Source organism: Ranitomeya imitator, chromosome 1 (assembly GCF_032444005.1).
Source record: "Ranitomeya imitator isolate aRanImi1 chromosome 1, aRanImi1.pri, whole genome shotgun sequence".
In the NCBI taxonomy this organism is placed as follows: Eukaryota; Metazoa; Chordata; class Amphibia; order Anura; family Dendrobatidae; genus Ranitomeya; species Ranitomeya imitator.
The window spans coordinates 1129256510-1129282521 of NC_091282.1; the positions used below are offsets into that span (position 1 = coordinate 1129256510).

The following is a 26012-nucleotide window of genomic DNA, read 5'->3' on the forward strand; positions in this document are numbered from 1 at the left end:
TGCAGCATAGTAGAAGAGCACAGTTCGGGCCAGGAGTGCAACAAGATCCAATCTGTCAATCAAGCAAATGCGCTCCAACCCTGCAGGAAGCTGGAGGCAGTGCAGCGGAAATACTCCTGCAGAAGATCTTAAAAATATTCCTTTAACTGTTACTGTGTTACATTGTGGATTTTCTGCATGTAAATCCAAAATAGAAAATCTGCACATATGTGCCTTCTTCTCAGAGAGAGTGATGTGTTTGATCTGTGAGCAAAGGCAGTTAGAAGTAACAACATTCATAGTTCTTGTACTAATACTTCATCCATAGAAGTGAACCTGTCAGCAAGATTGTGCACAGTAACCTACAGACAGTGTCAGCTCGGCGCCGTTATACTGATTAAAATGATACCTGGGTTAATGAAATCAGTCTTGTGGTTGTTGTTTAATCTTTATTTTCAGTTTTGAGTTAATGAGATTCTCGTGCTCCGGGGCGGCCTGTGGGGGGGTCTTCATGTGGTGCTCTGCTTACATATGTATCTGTATGGCTTATGACCTAATTTACATATTGCATAGAATTATGTTTTGTTTTTGTTTTTTTAAATCACATTCATCAGGCAGACTGTGCTGTAGCATGATAACGTGGATAATATGGCTGTTTTCATGCTATTCAGAAATAAACTTCTTTTGTAGAAAAAAAAAGCCTTAATCAAAACAGAGGTGGCGCTTGCGCAGTACCATCTATTGTGTTCTGATAGATTCTACTGCACAGGCGCCAGTGCCATTTTACCATAGAAAAAAATGTAGGCTCCATCAAGATGGTATCGGTGGCACCTGTGCAATAGCATCGCTCCATTAGATGCTACTACGCAGGCACCGCTGGCATCATCTTGATGGAGCCTTTTTTTTTCCTCTACCAAAATGGTGCCAGCAGCAGTGCATGCGCAGTAGCATCTATCGGAACGCAATAGATTCTACCGGCAGACACGGCTGTCGGCGCCATTTTAGATTAGGCGCCTGCCTGATGAATTAGATTTTTTTTTTCAATACATATATTTAGTATGTAAAATAGGGGGTAGGTAATGGAGGGATCAGTAACTTGTCATAAGCCATAAAGATGAATACCTAAGCAGAGCACCACATGTAGACCCCCCCACAGGCCGCCCCAGAGCGTGACAATCTCATTAACTGAAAACTGCAAATAAAGATTAAACAACAACCACAAGACGGATTTCATCAACCAAGGTATCATTTCAATCAATATAGCAGCGACAACCTGACAGTGTCTGTAGGTAATCGAGCACAGTCCTGCTGACAGGTTCACCTTAAGTCTTCATGGACATTATTTTACCACGTGAACACTGCAGCCATTGGCTTTTGTCGATAGGCTGCTTCTCTCACACTTCCTTTAGATGAACCTTAGATACCCAAAGGAAGTGTGAGCGAAGCAGCCCATCGGCAACCGTTGATTGGCTGCAGAACTCATGTGGCCAAACAATGTCCCTAGAGACCCGTCGCCACCATTGCTGTAATAGTGCCTGTGCAGGAGGTGAGACTGTTGTATGTATATTTTTCACTGGGGAATATGGTTGTCGGGTGTCCCAGGACAAGGGGCTTCTCGCCAGTGACTTACTCTAGGGGGCACCCTAGTTATCCCTGTTCCCTGGAATATTTCTAATGGTGAAGATGCCGGGGCCACGTGTCTTGCTGAGCTACTGAATCCGCCCACAGTCTGTTCCCAGGGAAGAGGGGAGTACTGGTGTATGGCAATACACCAACCAGATTAACAAGGTAATATGAACAAGGTATAAAGGAAAATACCAATCATACAAATATGTACACACAAACAACAGAGGTGAACACCAACTCTCGACCAACTCCTGAACCATGCATCAATGAAGCTAGCTCTGGCAATACCTGCTTGACAGAGTCCAGTTTATATAAGAGATTGGAGTGGCTAGCAGTGAACAGCTGAGAGCCTTAATGCAGGTAAGCTTCCAGGAGCTCTCAACTGAGCAGATTAGCCCCTGCACTGCTAGAAGAAACCTGCACCTTTAATATGGATAAGTGCTTCAGGTAAGTGCAGGAGTAGGAGAAATCAGACAATGCAGTCTTCTGACTCCTCTCTCTTGCGGAAAACCCTTGAAAATATATTTAGTTGGGAAACAAAACATATTAATTTAGTATTTTATTGCTAGGGTAGTTTTTGCCTTCAATGTGTACTCATGTTAGACAGCCGCCCACCCACTATTGTTATCATAACTGAAAATTGCGCAAGTAATATTTCCTTGACATCCAAGCATTTTTCTACAGGAACAGGTAGTATCAAGATGAGCAATTCATTCTGAATTTCTGCATGCACAGATTGTAGGTATTTAATCCGGCGCTTTTCTTTTGATGGTAGTTTGAATTTACACTGAAAAGCAGAAGGCATACAAGTCAGAAATGTGACACCAGTGTAATTTTTTATGCTAATCTATAAAAACACCTAAGATGTCCTGTACTTAAAGGAAACCTGTCACTTGAAAAACTGCTATTAACCTTCAGGTATGGGGTTAATCTGCAGATTAATAATTGTCCTGGTTCAGTCAATGCTCTGTGTATAGAGCCCGGCCTCTGCTACCGCACCCCTTGCACTGATTGACAGTGGATCAGTATTAGGGTCCATTGTCAGTCAGGGCCAGGGGCGCGATTACAGCTACTCTTTATACACAGAGCGGTGACTGAACTCACGCCGGTGCCACCCCTGTGATTGAAACCTGAATGCTGCATGGGGCAATAAAGCTAATTTCCTCCTGGCAAGGGGGGTCTAAGTGCTGGCACAGGACAGGTTCAAAATGCTATTAACCTAAAGATTAACCCCATATCTGAAAGTTAACAGCATTTTTTCAGATGATAGTTTCCCTTTAAGCTCAAACTTTTGGTAAAGGATAATCATGAGGCCTCATTGCAGAACAAGTAGGGTCCTCTCCACCAAGACACCCTACAGCATCAGAGGAGTTTAAGTAGGACCTGTCACCGGGTGAAAAGAGACCATATTCTGCTCTTCTATTATGTCTGCTGCCGATGTAAGTAAACCATTTTTTATTTTTATATCTATTATATGGTTTCAAATATATGTTTTTTTTATTTTGCTTGGCTAATTTTTATATTCTTTTCCAACGGGGTGTTTCAGGAGTATCTGGGGTGTGTCTTTATGCTTCTTCATAATTACCCTGTGAGCAATGCCCCATTGGTAAAGACCATACAATTTGTATATGGGACACATTACATAAAAGGTCTGTATCTCTAGTACCGTATGTTGGATTAAAAAAGAACAAAAGACGGATTACTCAGGTAAACAAATAACCCGACCAAGTCAAAAGTAGCCAGTTTTGAACTCTATGTCATGAAAACTTATGCTGAGTATGAGTATTGTGAGCAACACTGTCAAATGTGTTTTTTCTATTTTCCATTGATCTGGATTTAATTTCTCATTACCAACTTCCTTTTATCCCTTTATTATCTTAAATGTTTACCTTTTCTATGGAGATGGCCCCTTAACAGCTAAGCTTCTGTGCTAACTACCAAGGTAGTCTTGCCCATGACTGACATAATGATCATAGTTTACCAATGCTTACAGTGGAGTGGAAAAGTTTTTGCCCCCTTCTTGATTTCCCATTCTTTTGCATGTTTATCACACTTAAATGTTTCAGATCACTAGGCATTTTAAATATATTAAATTTAAATATAAAGGTAACACAAGCAAACACAAAATGCAGTTTTTAAATTAAGGTCTTTTTTTATTAAGGGAAAAATAAATACACACCTACAGTGCCCTGTGTGAAAAAGTGATTGCTCCCCCCCTTAAATTAAACCATAAATTAACTGTGGTTTATCACATCTTCGGGAAGCTTACTGTAGTTCAAATTCCCTAGTAACACCAAGGCTAATTACTGCCACACCTGTTGTCAATCAATAAATCACTTAAATAGCACCTGCCTGACAAAGTAAAGCAGATGAAAATAACCTCAAAAGCTATAAATCATGCCACGATCCAAAGAAATTCTGGAACAAATGAGAAACAAAGTAATTCACATCTATCAGTCTGGAAAATGTCATAAAGTTACCGTATTTTTTTGACCATAAGGCACACCTTTTTCCCCTAAAAATTTTTTGGAAAATGGGGGTGCGTCTTATGGTCGCAATATACTTACAAAGCCTGCGGCTGTGGCAGTGCGGTGGGGCTCTGTGGTGTGTTGGTGGTAGGCTGTACTCTGGGGCAGTGGCAGCAGCTCTCTGTGCTCTGTGGGGGGCTCCTCTGGCATTTCATCAAAGCCCAGAGGCCCCCACACATCCGTTGCTGCCATGTTGCGGTGGCCTCCAGGAAGATGGCTGCCAGGCTGGGGGCGGCGCATGCTCAGATTCAGATCTTGTCACGAGATCTCAGGACAAGATCTTGTTGCCGAGATTTGAATCTGAGCATGCGCCGCCCCCGACCCGGCGGCCATGTTCCTGGAGGCCATATTCCCAGAGGTCACCGCAATATGGCAGCAACGGATGTGCGGCGGCCTCTGGTCTCTAATGATAAACGCTGCCACTGCACAGAGCCCCTGCCCCAACACAAAGCCCCAGCACAGAGCTGCCACTACCGCACCAGCTTGGGATGGGATTTCCCATAGCCCACCACAACAGCCTGGACCACCAAAGGACCCCTGTGACCACTCCTCCACGTGTGCTGATCCCTTCCCTGGTAAGCTGAATTCAGACTGTAAGACGGACTCCCATTTGACACTTTTTTTTTTTTTCCCCTATTTTCCTTCTGAAAATTTGGTCCGGTGTGTCTTATAGTCTGAAAAATATGGTGTTTCTAAAGCTCTGGGACTCCAGTGAACCACAATGATCCACAAATGGCAAAAACATGGAACAATGGTGAACCTTCGCAAGAGTGTATGGCTGTCGAAAATACCCCAAGAGTGCAGCGACAACTCATCCAAGAGGCCATAAAAGACCCCACAACAACATACAAAGGACTTCAGGCCTCACTTGCCTTAGTTAAGGTTAGTGTTCATGACTCCACCATAAGAAAGAGACAAAAATCACTGCTGAGCAATAAGAACATAAAGGCTTGTCTCAGTTTTGCCAGAAAACATCTTGATGATCCCCAAGACTTTTGGGAGAATCCTCTGTGGACTGATGAGACAAAAGTTGAACCTTTTGAAAGGTATATGTCCCATTTCATCTGGTATAGAAGTAACACAGCATTTCAGAAAAGGAACATTATACTAACAGTAAAATATGGTGGTGGTAGTGTGATGTTCTGGGGCTGTTTTCCTTCTTCAGGACCTGGAAGACTTGCTGTGGTAAATGGAACCATGAATTCTGCTGTCTAGCTGTCTAACACAATCCTGAAGGAGAATGTGTTCATGACCTCATGCTGATGTGCACATGGGTTATGCAGCAGGATAATAATGCAAAACACACCAGCAAGTCCACCTCTGACTAGCTTATGAAAAATAAAATTAAGACTTTGGAATGACCTAGTGAAAGTCCTGACTTTAATCCGATTGAGATGCTGTGGCATGACAATTCTGCAAAGATGACTAGGCTAAAATTCATCCAGAGTGTTGTAAAAGACTCATTGCCAGTTATCGGAAACGCTTGATTGCAGTTGTTGCTGCTAAGGGTGGCACAACCAGTTATTAGGTTTTGGGTGGATCACTTTTTCACACAGGGCCCTGTTGGTTTGGATTTCTTTTTCCCTTAATAATAACAATCTTCATTTAAAAACTGCATTTTGTGTTTACTTGTTAACTTTTTATAATATTTATGCTTGTTTGGTGATCTGAAACATTGAAGTGTGACAAACATGCAAAAGATTATGAAATCAGGAAGGGGGCAAACACTTTTTTACATAATAGTATATATTTTATTTTTTGGAAGTCAAATCTGTTTGCCATTTTACACTGGCATATAAGTGACTGTACCTGGCACTTCAGCTTGGTGCAGCTGTACCATCCATAGGTACAGCATTATGTACAAGTGACATTGGTAACTAGACCAATATCCACCTTCTGATACATATTTGACTACCCAAAAATGTATTGAATTTGGGATAAAGCGTTCGACACTGGACTGGACTAGGGTCGTGAAATACTTGCCTTGCCCCAGGTGCAGGCGACCCATGCTACGGCACTACTTGTAAAATGTCAGTTTTTTTGTGTAGGCCATATAATAAGCATAGGTCCCAACATAGTACCAATTCTGTCTCCTGAAGTCCAGTGATTGTAAACTTTACGGTTTCGGGCTGCCATATTTCTCCATCCCAGGTTAGGTTCACACTAATATTGTGCGCTCTGCCGAGCACTAACTAGGGATCTCAGTTCAAATCCATGAAAAACTATTTTTTTTATGTGAACCCCTTGAGCCATTCATTTCAAAGAAGCCGACAAAAGCATAGTCTATGAATGACTTAATCGGGGTTCTTTTCGGAATCCTCTTTTTCAGGGATTCTGATAGAAACCCCAACGTAGTGCGCAGTGAAGAGCACTGTATTAGTGCGTCTCTAGCCTTACGGCACATACTGTACACTGTGTTCTCGAGGGGAGTAGGAATCACATTGCATGCTGCTCTTTTTTATGGCCGTTCACATCTTCTCTTACTGCACTTCAAGAAATAAAAACAAAACTTATTCATTCATTCAGTCTTTTCCAGAAGTTTTGTTTATGTGTTCTGTTCTGCTACGAGATCTGTAACTCCGATACAAAGAACTGGAACCATCAGTGTCAGCGCTCACACATTGTGTCAGCACAGAACGTACCAGAAATACTGATCCCAGATCAACGCGCTCTTTGTCACTGTCATATTGAAAATTATTGGCAAGTTAGGAAAATCACCATAACTTATTTAGACACATTGTTACAAATATATTATCTATCTTAGAGACAAATTCACACTCGTAACAGGCTCAATGTCATAGAAAGCAGCAGTGAATTTACAAGATACATGTAGGTGCCCTTCATCGGTGATGAAACAAGGACCTCAGCAAGGCACACGCATGACCCAAACATTAAATATTTAATAAATACAATTACATAACATATCCACGTTATGCAACAGTGTAGGTGAGGATTTCAGTGGATATGAAAAGTCTACAGACTGCCAGGTTTATGTAATGTGAAAAAAGAAATGACATATCATACCGAGAAGAATCATTCCTGGACATTTCCACCTTTGATGTCACCCATAATCTGTACAAATCTATTAAAAAACAAAGTGAAATAATTTGGGAGGGGGATAATAAAAATAACAAAGCTAAAATAATGTGGTTGCATAAGTGTTAACACCCTCATTTAACTGGGCATACGGTTGTGTTATTAGCTGATCACATTTAATCTCATATTAATTAGTAGTCAGTACACATCTGCCATCATTTACAATGATTCTGATTAACCCCATATAAAGTTTATCTATTCTAGTAGGATTTTCCTGAGATTTTCTTAGTTGCGTTTTAGAGCAAAAGCCATGGTACGTAAACAGTTTACAACACAGCAAGGGGATCTCATTATTTAAAGGTATCAGACAAGAGGAGTGTATAAAAAAAATTCCAAAGCAGAAGATAAACCATAGAACACTGTAAAGTCAGTTATCAAGAAGTGGCTTAAATTTGCTACAATAGTGATATTACCTAAAATTGGACTTCCTTCAAAAATTGATGAATATATAAAAAGAAAATTGGTCCAGGAGGTTGCCAAGAGGTCTACGCAACAATCTCCCTTATTTTTTCATATGTCTGGTCTGTGGTGTAGGGTGTCAAGATTGAAGTCTTTTGTTACAAAGAAAAACATTCAAAGGCAGCTATGTTTTGCCAAAACCTATGTAAAATCTTAGAAAAGTGTGCAAAAATGTGTTACAGTGGCATGCAAAAGTTTGGGCATCCCTGATCAAAATTACTTTTATTGTAAACAGTTTAACAAGTTGAAGATGAAATAATCTCTAAAAGGCCCAGAGTTAAAGATGCATGCCCTGCTACTTTGAGGTCTAGCCACAGATTTTAAATGATGTTCAGATCAGGGGACTATGAGGGCCATTGTAAAACCTTCAGCTTGATCCTTTTGAGGTAGTCTATTTTAGATTTCGACGTGTGTTTAGGCTCGTTATCCATTTTTAAAAGCCATCCTCTTTTTAACTTTGCTTTTTTTCAGATGGTATTATGTTTGCATAAAAAATGTGTTGAAATTTCATTGAATCAATTGTTTCCCGTACCCGTGAAATTTTCCCTGTGCCATTGGCTGCAACACAACCCCGAAGCATGATTGGTTCACCCCATGCTTAATGGTTGGCGAGATGTTCTTTTCTTGAAATTCTGTGCGCTTTTTTCTCTCCACGTACCTAAGATTTCTTCTTTAACCTCGTCTGTCTGCAGGACTTGTTTCCAAAATGCATTAAGCTTGTTTAGATGTTCTTTCGCACACTTCTGACTCTGAACTTTATGGTGAGGATGCAGGAGAGATTTTCTTCTGATTACTTCATGAAGGTCATATTTGTGCAGGTGTCTCTGAAACAGTAGAACAATTTACCACAACTCCAGATTCTGCTAAATCTTTCTGAAGGTCTTTTGCAGGCAAGAAGGTATTTGATTTGCCTCTCTAGAAATCCTAGGAGCAGCTGTCACTGAAATTTTGTTTGGTCTTCCAGACCTTATCTTGACCTCCACTGTTTCTGTTATCTGCTATTATTGAGTTACATTTCGAATTGAAGAAAGGGCAACTTGAAAATGCTTTGCTTTCTTTTTATAGCCCGCTCCTGCTTTGTGGGCTTCCACCATTTTCAATTTCCCAGTGCCCAGCAGCTGCTTAGAAGTACCCATGGCTGCTGTTTTTGGGCACAATGTTAGAGGAGGCTGAGTTTTTATAAAGCTGGGAAATTTGTGTCACCTGGCCTTACCTAATTATGATAGTGAACAAGCCATAACCCTAACAGGCTAATTAAGGTGTCAAACCTCTGTCAAAGTTATCCGAGTATACAAATTTCCAAGGGTGCGCAAACTTTTGCATCTGCCCATTTTCCTTTTTGTAATTTTTAAAATGTAAAAGATGAAAATATATTTTTTGCCTAAAACACAAAGGAAAAGTGTAATCTTTAACTTTAGGCCTTTTAGAGATGTTTTTATTTTCAACTTGCTTAACTGTTCACAATAACAGTAATTTTGACAAGTGGTGCACAAACTTTTACATGTCACTGTATGTCCTGATGAGATCAAAGTTGTACTTTTTGACCATTATTCCAAAAGGTATGTTTGGTGCAAAGCTAACATTGCACATCATCAAATGAACACCACACCTACAATGAAGCATTGTGGAGGCAGCATTATGCTGTTGGGCTGTTGTTTGGCAGCTGGAACTGAGGCTTTAGTAACGGTGTAGAACATTATGAACAGTTCCAAATATCAGTCAATTTTGCAAGAAAACCTTCAGGCTTCTGCTGCAAATCTGAAGATGAAAAGGAATTTCAACTTTCAGCACTACAATGACTCTTAGCATACCACCAATTCAACAAAAAAATGTGTTATCCAGAAGAGGATAAAAGTTTTGGAATAGCCCAGCCAGATCCAAGACCTGAATCCAATTGAAAATATGTGGGTTGACCTGTACACAGGAGATACCCTCACAATCTGAAAAGTTTGGAGCACTACTGCAAGGAATAGTGGAAAGAGATTGCAAATTTCATTTGTGGCATGCTTATAAACTGATACCAAAAAGACAGAATGCTGTCATAAATTCAATGAGTGCTTCAACAAATTATGAGTTTCAGTTTGTATGTTTTTATGCAACCACATTATTTTAATTTTTTATTTCTGTTTTTCCACCTGGAAAGATTTCAGTTTATTTTTCAACTGAATGTGTGACATTAAAGGTGGAAAAAGTTCTGAAATGATTCTTCTTGTTATGTTTTTTTTTTACATGGCATGTTAATAGAGGTGGTGAGACGTTTTATATAAAGTATGCATCTTTCACCATGTTTGTCCCCAAGAAGTAAAAACGGCTGTAATAAAAGTAAAAGCCATCATTTCTTTCCTGGAGCAGCACAAACTCTTTCGTTACCCGTACATGTGTTAGACTAGCTATGTATACCATTGCCCACAAGCTGAGGTTGGACAAGGAACAGTCTGTGTTCATTATGTAACAAACATTGATTTAGCAATGTGAGTTATGTGTGGGTGAGTCATGTACTTACATCTGCTGAAAAGCCAAAAATCAGTGAAGAACAGTCACAGACAGAACATTGACACCCAAACTTTATTATTTTACAGTCCTGGCTGATGTTCCTCTTGTCCTAGTTTATCTAAGGAGGAAGTGCTGGAATTTAGAAGAGAGATCACCTTGCCAGCTGTACAAATGCTTCCTTGTCTGTTTCTTAAAATTTTCAGGGTATTAATTTAAGTGGAACTACACATACATGCACTCCTCCTTGCTGACCAATGACATCTCAGATGTGCTTGATGTGAGACAAGTCTGGAGATACTGCAGGCCATGATGGCACGTTTAGGTCTCACAGGCTGCGCATAAGTAGCATAACCAACATGAAACCTGGTTGAAATACAGTTCCTGGGACACTTTAGATAAATGGTCATACCACTGGTTCCACGACCAAATCAATGTAACGCCGAGCTGGTTGTGTACATGGAATGAAGTTTAGAGGGGTCAAGCTACTGATCATTATGCACCTCACACCATGTTCTTGGGAGAAGGACCAATGTGACTTTTTCTAGTGAAGGCCTTTTGTGAAAATCTCTTCAAGGCATTGCCTATGTGGTTTCCAAAAAGAGACTGGAGAATCGAATGGAGCAATGAAGACGGAAATGGAGGTCTATCCTCTTCAGAGATGAGTCCCACTTTTGTCTTGTATGCATTCAAAGCTAAAGTATGTAGGCAACACCATGAAGAGGTAACATCACATTGTTCCTATTCCCAGGATTATGGTAATAGGTGGCATAACGTATGAGAGCCGGACCCATTAGTTTTTATTCCTGGTACAATAACAGCTCAGTGAATTCTCCAAAGTGTCCCCAGAGCTGTTTTTCAACTCTATAACGTCAGACCACATGAGCAATCTCATGTCATAAATATGCTAAAAAGGTCTGCAGTGTCTCCGGACTTGTCTCCCATCTGGGACATTTTTGGTCGGCAATTGCAATTTGTAACGAAGAGAACAGATCTTATTGATTTGTGTGCCCAAATGCACTCAACGTGGCAAGATATTCAGACACCCATTAATAATCTCAATGATAGCAGCCAAGGTAACGTATTTTTTCTATGTGTTGCGCTCATACTTGATACTGAATACATTGAGATGTTTTAAAAAGACTGTTTCCATTTTTTCATTATTTTCACATCACTAACATGCGTGTCCATTTTGTGACTTCCAAAATTCCATGACTTTTCCTTCTTGGGGCTGCAGTTTCTATGTTGAGGCGTGTATTAGTATATATGAGTACTGTCCTGTGGATGTGGAGATGCATTCTAGAATCTCCTCCATAGGCTGCCGCCACACTAGCAGTATTAGGTCAGTATTTTACATCAGTATTTGTAAGCCAAAACCAGGAGTGGGTGATAAATGCAGAAGTAGTGCATATGTTTCTATTATTCTTTTCCTCTGAGACTAGGTTCACATTGCGTTAGTGCAGTCCGTTTAGCGCATACGCTAACTGATTGCGCTAATGCAATGTCCAAAAAGGGATTGCGTTCGGCAATCCCGCTAGCGCAGATGCCTGATCTGCGCTAGCGAGGAACGGACCCTGAACGCTGCAAGCAGCGTTCGAGGTCTGTCCGAAACGAATGGCACATCGCAGACGCATGCCAAAAATGGCATACGTTTGTGATACATTAGCGATCTGTTAGCACATTGCAGTCAATGGGTGCGGATCCGTTACATAGCGTTAATTGTGACATTTGCGCCATGTAACAGAGTCCGTTAGCGGACACCCATTAACGCAATGTGAACCTAGCCTAATTGTTCCACTCCTGGTTTTGGCTTACAAATACTGATGTAAAATACTGACCAAATACTGATAGTGTGACAGCAGCCATATAGCTGTAGTCTTCAAGATCTCACTCTCAGTTCGCAATGTGTGTGCGTGTAGCCGAGCAGCAGCACACTTAAAATTCTGTATTACCGATCTATAAGCACCCCATTTATCGCTAGAAGCGATGTATCCTTATGGAAATATCTTCGCAATAAAATATACTGCACTGTTTTCCTTGCAAATTCATATGGAAAAATCCATAGAATAAGTCATCAGTGTCAGATGAGTGGTGGGGGTCTGACACTTGGCACCCCAATGATCAGCACTGGCGGTGGTCACATGAATTTTGTGGTACCTTGCGGCTCCATACATTCCTTAGTAACTGCTTCAATGTGCTGTTCATTGTCTTCCATTCACTTGATTAGGAGATGAGGTGCAGTACTCAGGTGCAGCCACTGAACAATGTCTGGCGCTGTGGCATCCCAATCCGTACACTGCTTACAGCCCACAACCGCCAGAGCAGCCAACAGCTGATTGGTGGAGCCGCTATGGATGGGTCATCAATATGTTAGCGCCACACAACCTTTTGAGTGCAATGTATGAGCACTCCATGCATTTACACATTTTTAACTCATGTTTGATACCTTTGGCAGCTTTTTGGCTTTCTGCTTTGGGCAGTCTATTTGATATGTCTCATATCGGCACATGAATGGATCCATTGTTCGGGATCCCCCACTATTTGCCCGAGATGAGAGCATTGTCCTTCCTGTTTACAACAATGCACGGGATGGTATGATTAATCCTGGTACAGAATTCCTGCAGTTACAAAAGTTTGCCCAAACTGGACTACGTCACCAATGTAACTGCATCTATCTTTAGTCTACCGGAAGAGCAGTCATGTTTTTTTTTCCATCTGCGGGTTAAATCTGCTGATAGACTAAATGCAATCCTCGCCTGCTTTTATGTTCTGGTTAACTATGAAATAATCGAAACTCGTCAAGGAGCAGCTGCCTTTAAGAAATCAATGGACCTTCTTCTGTAGAAATTGAGTGGAAAGTGTCTCTGTAAGTATCCACAACGTGCGAGGATATAATAGGCACGCTCCCTGCCAGTCTGAAGAATAAAGATATCACCTGCTCCGATTACTTGGCGCCGGCACAGCCATGCTGAGCATTGGGACACCCGAGCGCTTCTTGTGTGATTTCCTACTTGCGATCGGAGCAGAATAATAGGCTGATCATTATATGGAAATACTTCTAATGTGATGAAGCTCCGGCTGCCGCGGCTTCCATCACTGCTGCTCAGCTCTGCTCGGTGATTTTATTGTTGTGACCATTGACTTTAGGGATCGGTAGGGGACACCACCAATTGTACAACATTGGCCAATGATTGATGGGACGTATTTGTTGTGCAAGCTCAAATTTCCCACACTGAATTGTCAAAAAACTTTCCGCTGCACAAAGTTTGGGAATATGCCACAGGCTTCACCCTTTGCTCTGCAAAATGTTAAACCAGAAATGACGCAACATGAAGTGACAAGCTGCTAATGTGAAGTATGTAGCGCTGGTCAATTTATCAGTTTATCTCCGGAGGGAGGAGATGAGAATTACGTTCGCAGAATTAGGGTATGTGCGCACGTTGCTTATTTGCAGCGGAAATTTCTTCACCAAAAATACAGCATTTTATAGTACCAGAAAATTAATGAGATTTCTGAAGTCTCCTGTACACTCGGCTTATTTTGTCCTTCCAGATTTGAAGCAATTTCACATCTGCAGCAGGTCACTTTTTTTAAGCATTTTTACAGCGGTTTTCACCCATACAAATGAATGAGGAAAAATACATCATCCATATTTTACGTAGCATTTTTCCTGCCAAGAGACAGGTGGTTTTTGCTGCAGAAATTTACTCAATGTGGGAACACACCCTTAAAGATTTCCATTTGGTTCTGTTTACAGCATATAACAATATTTAAATGATTTCTATAAGGAGGTTTTCCCACGATGGTTATTTCTTCCTTGTCCACAGGGTAGGTACTAAATGACTGATCACTGGGGGTCCCACTACAGCACCCCTACTCCTCTTCACTGTACAACCACAGCAAGGAGGAGATTAGATGCAGCAATGGCCAAGCAGGTGTCCTGCGACTCCATTTAATGACTATAGGACTGACGGACATGTAGGGATATGGACTGTCTTACCCTGTTCCTGCCCTTGAAGACAACAGACGCACTATGTGAATACACTCATGCGGTATTATATGTGAAGTAATGTGTCTAATGTAATGTATTATGCTGATTTACAGTATATAGAGTGTTAGAGAATAATGTGAATATAGCATAGGATAAGCCTAGGACAGCGGTTAGGAGTTCAGTGTCCGTCAGTGAAGTGTGGAGGAGAGTCCAAGTTCAGGTGTGGTGGGTAGCTAGGGTCAGGATGGGCCAAATGTTCAGGGCAGTGGGTGGCCAAATGGAGATGCCTGATGGACACTCCGAGAGAGTCTGGAGCCTAGGGCTCGGGTCATGGAGCTGGCCTGGTCTTCCGACATAACGAGGTCGGTGGACATGAGTTACATGAGGGGCAGTTGGCCGGACCTGGGTTTACTGCCAGTGTGGGCAACGTATCCTTAGGGCTGATGAAGTCAGCGGGCTTGGTAAAGTCAAGAATGAACGTGTGGCAGAACAGAAGAGGAGTTGTGCTAAGGAGGAATGAAGTCTACATTTCTGTGCCCTATCCCACTTGTACCCTACTGATGAAGTTGGACTGTTTAGTAAAAGTTTCACTGTTCCAAAGAACCTGGTGTCCCATGCATTGTGTGCGGCAGCTCCTGAGAACGGAAGCCCGGAGGAAGACACGCGGCCTACAAGAGAGCGTGATGCACCCAACACCCAACGCCACATAAGGACTGGGACACCTCTTGTTTGTAGAGTGCAGCCGGACAGCAGCTCAGACGTGGCTACCAGTCTGCAGCACTTTATAGACACATGGCACTTTGCTGTTTTCTTCAGCTATATGGACATTGAATACAGCAGTAATGTATGTGGTTAATCTCCTCCAGCCAAAGATCGTAGGTGTCTTAGCGGTGAGATCCTCTGAAATTTGGCACGTATAACCTATTCTATGGAAAGGTGATAAATGTCCTTTATGAGAGTCTAAATAAAATTAGTGGTGGTTGGCTTGGCAATGGGTTCACATACTAAAGAGCCATTTTTTGTTAGCATGAGTACTGTTAAGAGCTGCTGTGCTGGTGAGTGTCTGTGCAGATAACCTTGTTGTTTCTGTTGCATATCCAGGTGAGCCGGCCGCATCCTGGAGACTCTTCCCTCTTGATGCTGTTTGTGATCGGTGGAGTCACTGTTTCAGAAGTGCGAATGGTTAAAGACCTTGTATCAACTCTCAAGCCTGGCATTCAGGTACTGACATATGATCACATCTAAATCTTTGTTGTCAATAATTCAGAACTAACGGCAAACCAGAACATACATTTCATGAATATGCTAATCAAATATACAAGATACAGTACAATAAATATATAACAGCCAATAGTTAAAGGGCAGAGTAACCCAATGGAGGACCACACAACACCATATGTAGTAAAAGTAATGAAGGTTGTAAATTATAGAGTATATGTTCCAGTGCCTATAGAATATGTCACTGTGGACAATGCAAAAACAACATACAGTTTATGCTGAAGGCAACACTTGCATCTTGTGATGAAGAGAAAGGATAATTGGAGCGTGGCCCTGGTGCCCCAACGCGCGTTTCTCCATAGATTCTTCAGGAAACGCCCCCTGACGAAGCTAGGGTGAAACATGCGTTGGGTCATTTGCACCTAGCCTTTCTGAGACAATGGCACTGAGCTAACACTTTCATTGGCATAATTTGTACTCTAAATGAGTACGCTGTGAAGTCAATGCAGCTGATGGCAGTCATATAGATTAGGGGAAAAGTTGGGGTATGGAAGCCACTTACATGATTTTTTTTTTACAGGAATGAAGACAAATCCTCATCAAAAGTTATTTGCAAAGTTTCATAACTTTCTATGCTGGACCAATTTTTTTTTTTTTTTAAAGTTTAGTTAATGTAAATTATTGGAGAGATATGCTGTCTACAATGTTTATTGTAATTTTGTTGTCTACTAGTGGACAACCCCAGCTTAATCTATGCAGGTCCCTACTTAGAATAAAAACAATGGATGCTCCCAGGCGCTGCTTGTTCTCCAGGGACGGGATGCTTACAGTCCATCACATATTTAGAAGGGATCTGGGTTAGTTTGGACCTTCTGACTTGTTGTCTGTTCTGAACACGTTCACCAGTCACGTTCCCTGGAAAAGTAGTGTGTAATCCCCTTGACTATGTTAATCACTAAGATGGACCGGGGCTCCTGGGGGAGGGTTCCTCCTCACATCTCTGATGGGATTAGACGCTGGAAACATTTTTTTCTGTTTTATGAATTCCATAGAAGACATTTGAGACTAATGTATCTGTGTATGGAAGCTACTAATTTAAGGATTGCCATAATGGACCAAAAATAGAAATTCTGGAATACTAAGATGTTGCTTTATCTGACGACTCTGCCCGTGGTGTCAAGAAATGGTCGTCTGTCTGTGATTGAAGAGGGCGGCTTATGGTAGTCATTATTCCTGCCTATGGGCTTAGTCCATAATTCCCCTGATGGTTTAATGGAATTACCTAGATGTGTATTAACGCTCTTATTCCTCGTCAAGATATGAAAACCCATTAGTATTATCAAGAATGCCGCGGCTTCTGCCCATGTGCGATGCAGGAGGAGATCTCGATAAGCCTGTCTTTACATGGAAGGTGGTTTACTGATTATCTTACAGGTCCGTATTATGTCTGTAAATGACGTGGGGCTGAGACCTGTCGCTGCCGCAGATTGTGCTAAGTACGGCTCAGACGAGATTTGGCGCGGCAACCTAATGATTAACGCTTTGTGCAGGTTTCTTGCATTCACTTTGCTCCTCTTATCTCAGGTCTGCCTCATACATGTAATGCTTGCCTGCTCTTGCAGAAATGATCCCTTTTATTATAGTCTAATTTCAGGCCAGAAATGAATTAACGAGACATACACTTCCATGTAAAAGATTAGAATCATGACGGTTGGTCATTCACAACCTATAACTGTATCTCCCAGGTCTACTATAAAGTGTCCATGTTATAATATACTGTATAATGACTGATCGGGCAGAGTTACTTCAATTAGAAATGCGAAATACGACTATTCCTGTGGGATCACACAATAGGCTGCTTGAAATTAAAGCTAGCCTTAAGGGGAATATGTCAGCAGGGATTTGCTATGTAATCAGAGAGCAGCAAGATGTAGGAGCTGAGAACCTGTTTCCAGTGATGTGTCACTTACTAGGCTGTGTTTTGCTATTTCAATAAAATCAGTGTTTCATAAGCAGGAGATGATCACTACAGGACCAGGTGTCACATGCCTCCTGGTCCAGCCACGCCCCCAGCACTGATCAGCAGCTTTCTGTAAATATGCAATATACACATTAAGCTGCCAATCAGGAGTGTGGGCCGGGTTATACAGGATCAGTATTCTGAGCTCTACTAGATCTGTAGCAGATAAAACAGTGATTGTATCAAAATGATAGCATGCAGACCAGTGAGTGACACATACCTGAAATCAGGGTCTCAACCCATAAAGCATGCTGCTCTCATATTACATAGCACCATGAGGTAAGGACATAGATCCTGATTCCGGTCATGTATCACTTTGGGTGCAGCAGTTGTGATGGTCACAGTTTTATCATTGCAGATGTAGCAGAGCTCAGTTGTTGAGCTGTTTATGACCCCGTCCACACCACAGCTTTCTGTGTACATTGTATAGTGACAAAAAGCTGATAATCAGTGCTGGGGACGAGGTTGGACAAGGAGGCACAAGGTCAGTTGTCCTGTTGTGATAATCTCCTGCTAATAAAACACAGTATTTAAACAGCAAAACATAGCCCAGTAAGTGACACATCGCTGTAATCAGGGTCTATCAGGGTCTCTACTTCTACATTATGATGCCCTCATACAAAGCAAAAACCTGCTCACAGGTTCCCTTGAAGAGTGTTACCTGTCTGGCACCCAACATTGCAATACTCAATAGATTTTAGATCAGCCGAGCCCCGATTTAGGCAGGACAGGCTGACTGATGTTCATGGCCTACGTCTGAGGGAAAATATACGGTAGTTGGGCATGTTGAATTGGAATATGCCCGATTCTTGCTGTATTTTTTGTTTTAGGAGTGATCTTACAGGGGCCGACTCCCCTCTCCCCATTGACAACACTCGTCACCACTCGATCAAACTGAGTTACGCATTGGTTAACAGCTGTTAGGAGTTAATGGTCAGCTTTAGGCAATGGATGGAAATATTACTTGACCACTACATTATTAGGCAATATATAGTATGGTTAATGCTATATAATATGGGAAGGGAACGGAGGTAACAGAAGGTGCTGTGCTGGGCACTATCCAACACACACACCAGCCATAGTGAAAATCCAGCATACTGCCCCCGATATCTGCCTATTGGGGTACAGTCAGGAGCCCCCAATTACACTAATTCATTATCTTATCCTAATGAAATTTGTGAATTTGGACAATTTTTATCATGTTATATAGCTGGGTGAAGGCCGAGTCTTATTTGCTTTTTGAATCTCCTTTTTTATGTTCTGTTCCTGATTTTCGATTCGGGCTATGTCCCTGTTCAGACTAGTGTCATTGCATCCGTTTATAATGCGGCACTGTTCGCTGACGAGTATTCGAAGGCTGCTGACGGCTGATGGAGCAGTGTTCTGGCAGAGGGTTGGCTTTTCTATGGATGAGTGAGATGTGAACATATGCAGATCTCCCATATACTGAACGTTGACCAGAAGTACACTTATCTACATTCTGAATATGAAGTGGAAAGCCTGTACATCACCAGGTCAGACGGGGTTATATTTCCGTAGTAAGAATGCATGTAATGTACACATGATATAATCTGGTAATGCTTGTGCCCTCTGGGCGGATTTTACCGTTTTACCCAACAATTTAACATTAAAGCTGTGCCATATTAAATCTGGTATTTAACCACATCTATTTGAATTTTTTTCAATTGTTTTTGAAGTTCTGCGGTAGGATTTCATGGCTATTCACCGAGCTTAAGATGGCCATACTGATTACACTGCAGACTAATGTGTATGGAGGTATCCAGACTCTCTCCTTAGAAGTAGATATCAGGGAAAGATAGGATCACACATATGGGATTTCAACATGCCCAATTCTTGTGTTGCCAACAAAAATAAGTCACCACCTCACCCATCTAGCTATCTAAGATATATGGCCACACATACATAAAAGTATGCATCTATATGTACACAAGGTAGTTATGATCAGAAGACCAGTCTTATCTTGACTCCACCGATGGCTGTGAAACATTTCTCTCCAGTGAATCTTTTCTTCTGTGCTTAATATCTACCCTAAGACTCAAGATAAAAAATAATAGATTTCTGGAAATTGGTGTTGAGAACCCGTATATATATGGCCCAATGGCAAAAAAAAGGTCAATAGAGTAATTTTTCCTGCTGGATTCACCCGCAGGTAACACTTAGGGTATGTTTCCACGTGCAGGAAACGCTGCGTGTTTGACACTGCATAGAGACGCAGCGTCCAGATGTTAAAGCATAGTGGAGGGGATTTTATGAAATCCCGTCTCCACTATGCTTGGTAACACGCATCCGGCGGCCCTGCGATTCCGGACATGCGGCGCGTCTTTTAAGATCATTTACCTTGTGGCGACGCTGCGCCACCGCAAGCTATAACACAGGGCCCTATGTGTGGAGTGCTATGATACCGGAAGTGTGCAATGAACACATCCGGCATCATCGCGTCCCCAGAAGGGGGCGGAGCTTTGGGTGGAGCGATTTTGCCGCTCCGTCCAAACCGCCGGCCATCCTGAACGTGGACACGTACCCTTAACCCCTTTACCCCCAAGGGTGGTTTGCACGTTATGGACCGGGCCAATTTTTACAATTCTGACCACTGTCCCTTTATGAGGTTATAACTCTGGAACGCTTCAACGGATCCCGGTGATTCTGACATTGTTTTCTCGTGACATATTGTACTTCATGATAGTGGTAAAATTTCTTTGATATTACCTGCATTTATTTGTGAAAAAAACGGAAATATGGCGAAAATTTTTAAAATTTCGCAATTTTCCAACTTTGAATTTTTATGCAATTAAATCACAGAGATATGTCACACAAAATACTTAATAAGTAACATTTCCCACATGTCTACTTTACATCAGCACCATTTTGGAACCAACATTTTTTTTTGTTAGGGAGTTATAAGGGTTAAAAGTTGACCAGCAATTTCTCATTTTTACAACACCATTTTATTTTAGGGACCACATCTTATTGGAAGTCATTTTGAGGGGTCTATATGATAGAAAATACCCAAGTGTGACACCATTCTAAAAACTGCACCCCTCAAGGTTCTCAAAACCACATTCAAGAAGTTTATTAACCCTTCAGGTGTTTCACAGGAATTTTTGGAATGTTTAAATAAAAATTAACATTTAACTTTTTTTCACAAAAAATTTACTTCAGCTCCAATTTGTTTTATTTTACCAAGGGTTACAGGAGAAAATGGACCCCAAACCTTGTTGTACAATTTGTCCTGAGTACGCCGATAGCCCATAAGTGGAGGTAAACCACTGTTTGGGCGCATGACAGAGCTTGGAAGCGAAGGAGCGCCATTTGACTTTTTAATGCAAAATTGACTGGAATTGAGATGGGACGCCATGTTGCGTTTGGAGAGCCACTGATGTGCCTAAACATTGAAACCCCCCACAAGTGACACCATTTTGGAAAGTAGACCCCCTAAGGAACTTATCTAGAGGTGTGGTGAGCACTTTGACCCACCAAGTGCTTCACAGAAGTTTATAATGCAGAACCGTAAAAATAAAAAATCATTTTTTTTCACAAAAATTATCTTTTCGCCCCCAATTTTTTATTTTCCCAATGGTAAGAGAAGAAATTGGAGCCAAAAAGTTGTTGCACAATTTGTCCTGAGTACTCTGATACCCCATATGTGGGGGTAAACCACTGTTTGGGCGCATGGGAGAGCTCGGAAGGGAAGGAGCGCCGTTTGACCTTTCAATGCAAAATTGACAGGAATTGAGATGGGACGCCATGTTGCGTTTGGAGAGCCACTGATGTGCCTAAACATTGAAACCCCCCACAAGTGACACCATTTTGGAAAGTAGATCCCCTAAGGAACTTATCTAGATGTGTGGTGAGCACTTTGACCCACCAAGAGCTTCACAGAAGTTTATAATGCAGAGCCATAAAAATAAAACAAAAATTTTTTCCCACAAAAATTATTTTTTAGTCCCCAGTTTTGTATTTTCACGAGGGTAACAGGAGAATTTGGACCCCAAAAGTTGTTGTGCAATTTGTCCTGAGTGCGCTGATACCCCATATGTTGGGGGAACCACCGTTTGGGCGTATTGGAGGGCTCGGAAGGGAAGGAGCGCCATTTGGAATACAGACTTAGATGGAATGGTCTGCGGGCGTCACATTGTGTTTGCAGAGCCCCTAATGTACCTAAACAGTAGAAACCCCCCACAAGTGACCCCATATTGGAAACTAGACCCCCCAAGGAACTTATCTAGATGTGTTGTGAGAACTTTGAGCCCCCAAGTGTTTCACTACAGTTTCTAACGCAGAGCCGTGAAAATAAAAAATAAAAATTCCCCCCAAAATTATTTTTTAGCCCCCAGTTTTGTATTTTCTCGAGGGTAACAGGAGAAATTGGACCACAAAAGTTGTTGTCCAATTTGTCCTGAGTGCGCTGATGCCCCATATGTGGGGGGGAACCACCATTTGGGCGCATGGGAGGGCTCTGAAGGGAAGGAGCGCCATTTGAAATGCAGACTTAGATGGAATGGTCTGCAGGCATCACATTGCGTTTGCAGATCCCCTAATGTACCTAAACAGTAGAAACCCCCCACAAGTGACCCCATATTGGAAACTAGACCCTCCCACGAACTTATCTGGATGTGTTGTGAGAACTTTGAGCCCCCAAGTGTTTCACTACAGTTTATAACGCAGAGCTGTGAAAATAAAAAATCTTTTTTTTTTCCTACAAAAATTATTTTTTAGCCCCCAGTTTTGTATTTTCCCAAGGGTAACAGGAGAAATTGGACCCCAAAAGTTGTTGTCCAATTTGTCCTGAGTACGCTGATACCCCATATGTTTGGGTAAACTCCTGTTTGGACACACGGGAGAGCTCGGAAGGGAAGGAGCACTGTTTTTTCTTTTTCAACGCAGAATTGGCTGGAATTGAGATCGGACGCCATGTCGCGTTTGGAGAGCCCCTGATGTGTCTAAACAGTGGAAACCCCCCAATTATAACTGAAACCCTAATCCAAACACACCCCTAACCCTAATTCCAACGGTAACCCTAACCACACCTCTAACCCAGACACACCTCTAACCCTAATCCCAACAAGATGACGCTTTCAGCGGTACCATGGTTATTTATATCCGTCTTTTTGATCGCGTGTTATTCCACTTTTTGTTCGGCGGTATGATAATAAAGCGTTGTTTTTTGCCTCGTTTTTTGTTTTTTTTTCTTACGGTGTTTACTGAAGGGGTTAACTAGTGGGACAGTTTTATAGGTTGGGTCGTTACGGACGTGGCGATACTAAATATGTGTACTTTTATTGTTTTTTTTTTATTTATTTAGATAAAGAAATGTATTTATGGGAATAATATATATATATTTTTTTTCATTATTTAGGATTTTTTTTTTTTTTTTTTACACACACTTGTAAAAAAAAATTTAAACTTTTTTACTTTGTCCCAGGGGGGGACAATACAGATCGGTGATCTGCCAGTTTGCACAGCACTCTGACAGATCACCGATCTGTCTCACAGCGCTGCAGCGTTGCCAAGTGCCTGCTCTGAGCAGGCACTTGGTAAGGCACCTCCCTCCCTGCAGGACCCGGATCCGCGGCCATCTTGGATCCGGGACTTGCTGCAGGAAGGAAGGTAGGAGACCCCCAGAGCAACGCGATCACATCGCGTTGCTGCGGGGGTCTCAGGGAAGCCCGCAGGGAGCCCCCTCCCTGCGCGATGCTTCCCTGCACCGCCGGCACATCGCGATCATGTTTGATCGCGGTGTGCTGGGGGTTAATGTGCCGGGGGCAGTCCGTGACCGCTCCTGGCATATAGTGCCGGATGTCAGCTGCAATAAGCAGCTGACACCCGGCCGCGATCGGCCGCGCTCCTTCCGTGAGTGCGGCCGATCGCCTATGACGTACTATTCCGTCCTTGGGAAGTAAGGCCCACCCCACATGGACGGAATAGTACGTCTAATGGCAGAAAGGGGTTAAAGTCCTCAGCTCCTCCTGGAGCCACTTTCCTGTCCAAACACACAACAGAGAAAAAAAATAGTTTCTCAACATTTAACTGCCCAGCCACTACCTTGAGGTGGAGATATTGCGAGTAGGCATCCCGCTCATCTCTTACCTACTCATGAAAAAACCTCATCCCTTATCATGGCTGATTAACCCCTTCACCTCATAGCATGCTGGAGAGAAACTTATTCGGTTTCTAGATCACGGAAGAAAGCAATCTTCTTGACACATACTGTATCTCCCCTCTCATATAGCTCCAGTGACCCTGCTACAATATATATAAATATATATAGAGAGAGAGAGAGAGAAAAAGCCAACCTGCACTCCTAATGTGAACACGTGCAAGCTGCTTCATATAGATAATAAAGAACACAGCAGCACATGTACATGAATTTAGGCTATGTGAAAACACAGACAAATATTCAATATGAATTATACTTCTCAAAAATATTTTTCACAAATTTTTTCAAAAAAATTTTTTACATAAAAACTTACAGTATTAGATGAAATGATGAATTCATGTGTGCCCATCAACCACGGCAAGGTGATCTCCCTCTGATGGGTCCTACTCTACCATACATGCCACTTTTGGGCCACCAGCCTACAAGTATGGACAAAACATGTCACTCTGGGCTAAACCTACAATTTATGGGCAGGTAGAGTTGATTACTGCCACCTGCAAGGTCAATGGGAGAAGTGCAAGATCAGTCTGGATGCAGCCACATCCAGTAACTAAATAGAGAAAAAAAGCCAATCTACACTCCCCTCATACAGCTCCAGTGACCCTGTTATATATATATATATCGTGGGAATGGAAAGCATTCAGACTCCTTTAATTTTTTCACTCTTTGCTTCATTGCAGCCATTTGGTAAGTTCAAAAAAAAAAAATTTTTTATTTCATTAATATTTTTGCATGTTTATTAAAAAAGAACTGAAATATCACATGTTCATAAATATTCAGAACCTTTGCTCAGACACTCATATTTAAGTTACATGCTGTCCATTTCCTTGTGATCCTCCTTGAGATGGTTCTACTCCTTCATTGGAGCGCAGCTGTGTTTAATTAAACTGATAGGACTTGATGTGGAAAGGCGCACACCTGTCTATATAAGACCTCACAGCTCACAGTGCATGTCACACCAAATGAGAATCATGAGGGCAAAGGAACTGGCCAAGGAGCTCAGAGACAGAATTGTGGCAAGGCACAGATCTGGCCAAGATTACAACAGAATTTCTGCAGAAATCAAGGTTCCTAAGAGCACAGTGGCCTACATAATGCTATATTGGAAGAAGTTTGGGACCACCAGAAGTCTTCCTAGACCTGGCTATCCAGCCAAACTGAGCAATCGTGGGAGAAGAGCCTTGGGGAGAGAGGTAAAGAAGAACCCCAAGATCACTGTGGCTGAGCTCCAGAGATGCAGTAGGGAGATTATTATTATTATTATTATTTATTTATATAGCACTATTGAATCCATGGTGCTGTACATGAGAAGGGGTTACATACAAGTTACAAATATCACATACAGTAAACAAACTAACAATGACGGACTGATACAGAGGGGCGAGGACCCTGCCCTTGCGGGCTTACATTCGCATACATCCGCATGGCCTGCGTACCCATTGTTAAAGATAGGTACCCGATCTGCGCTAGCGAGGAACGGACCTCTGACGCTGCAAACAGCGTCCTTGGTCCGCCCGAAACTAACGTGACATCGCTAGCGCGTGCCGAAAAGGGCATGCGCTAGCGATGCACTAGAGCTCCGTTAGCACATTGCCGTCAATGGGTGCGCTAACGGATCCATTGCATGGCGTTAATTGCGACAATTTCGCCATGTAACGGAGTCCGCTAGCGTTAACCCATTAACGCAATGTGAACCTAGCCTAACAGAGGAAGTACGCAGCCCTCCCAACGCAAATGTGAAATCAGCCTAAGTTTTCAGCAGGCTGATTGCCATAGTTGGGATTACAATGACAGGTAACCCTTATACACAGCTGATAACAGGATCCACTAATCAATATGTGACATCACAGCTGACCCTGCTCCCATCCATTCACAATGATCTTTGCATGGTCATTTAGGCAATGTGCACACGTTGCGGATTAGGCTTAGGGGAGATGGGAGAAAGTTCCACAAAATCAATTATCACTGCATCCCTCCACCAGTCGGGCTTTCATGGCAGAGTGGCCAGACGGAAGCCTCTCCTCAGTGCAAGAAATATTAAAGCCTACATAGAGCTTGCTAAAAACACATGAAGGACTCCCAGACTATGAGAAATAAGATTCTCTGGTCTGATGAGATGAAGATAGACCTTTTTGGTGATAATTCTAAGCGGTATGAGTGGAGAAAACCAGGCACTGCTCATCACCTGCCCAATACAATCCCAACAGTGAAACATGGTGGTGGCAGCATCATGCTATGGGGTGTTTTTCAGCTGCAGGGACAGGACGACTGGTTGCCATTGAAGGAACCATGAATGCGGCCAAGTACAGAGATATCCTGGATGAAAACCTCTTCCAGAGTGCTCTGGACCTCAGACTTGGCCGAAGGTTCACCTTCCAACAAGACAATGACCCTAAGCACACAGCTAAAATAACAAAGAAGTGGTTT

General features: G+C 42.2%; 1 protein-coding gene across 2 annotated transcripts in view; it reads left to right on the forward strand.

Annotated features, from left to right (window-relative positions):
* Nucleotides 1–26012, forward strand: part of SCFD2 (sec1 family domain containing 2) — a 683378-nt gene that overhangs the window by 640750 nt on the left and 16616 nt on the right. The window contains exon 8 of one of the 2 annotated variants that reach the window (XM_069744479.1): nucleotides 15271–15390. The exons of the other annotated variant lie outside the window; for it this stretch is intronic. Coding sequence (XP_069600580.1) covers nucleotides 15271–15390 — 120 coding nt within the window. The remainder of the gene's footprint in view (nucleotides 1–15270; nucleotides 15391–26012) is intronic. 2 annotated transcript variants of the gene reach the window in all.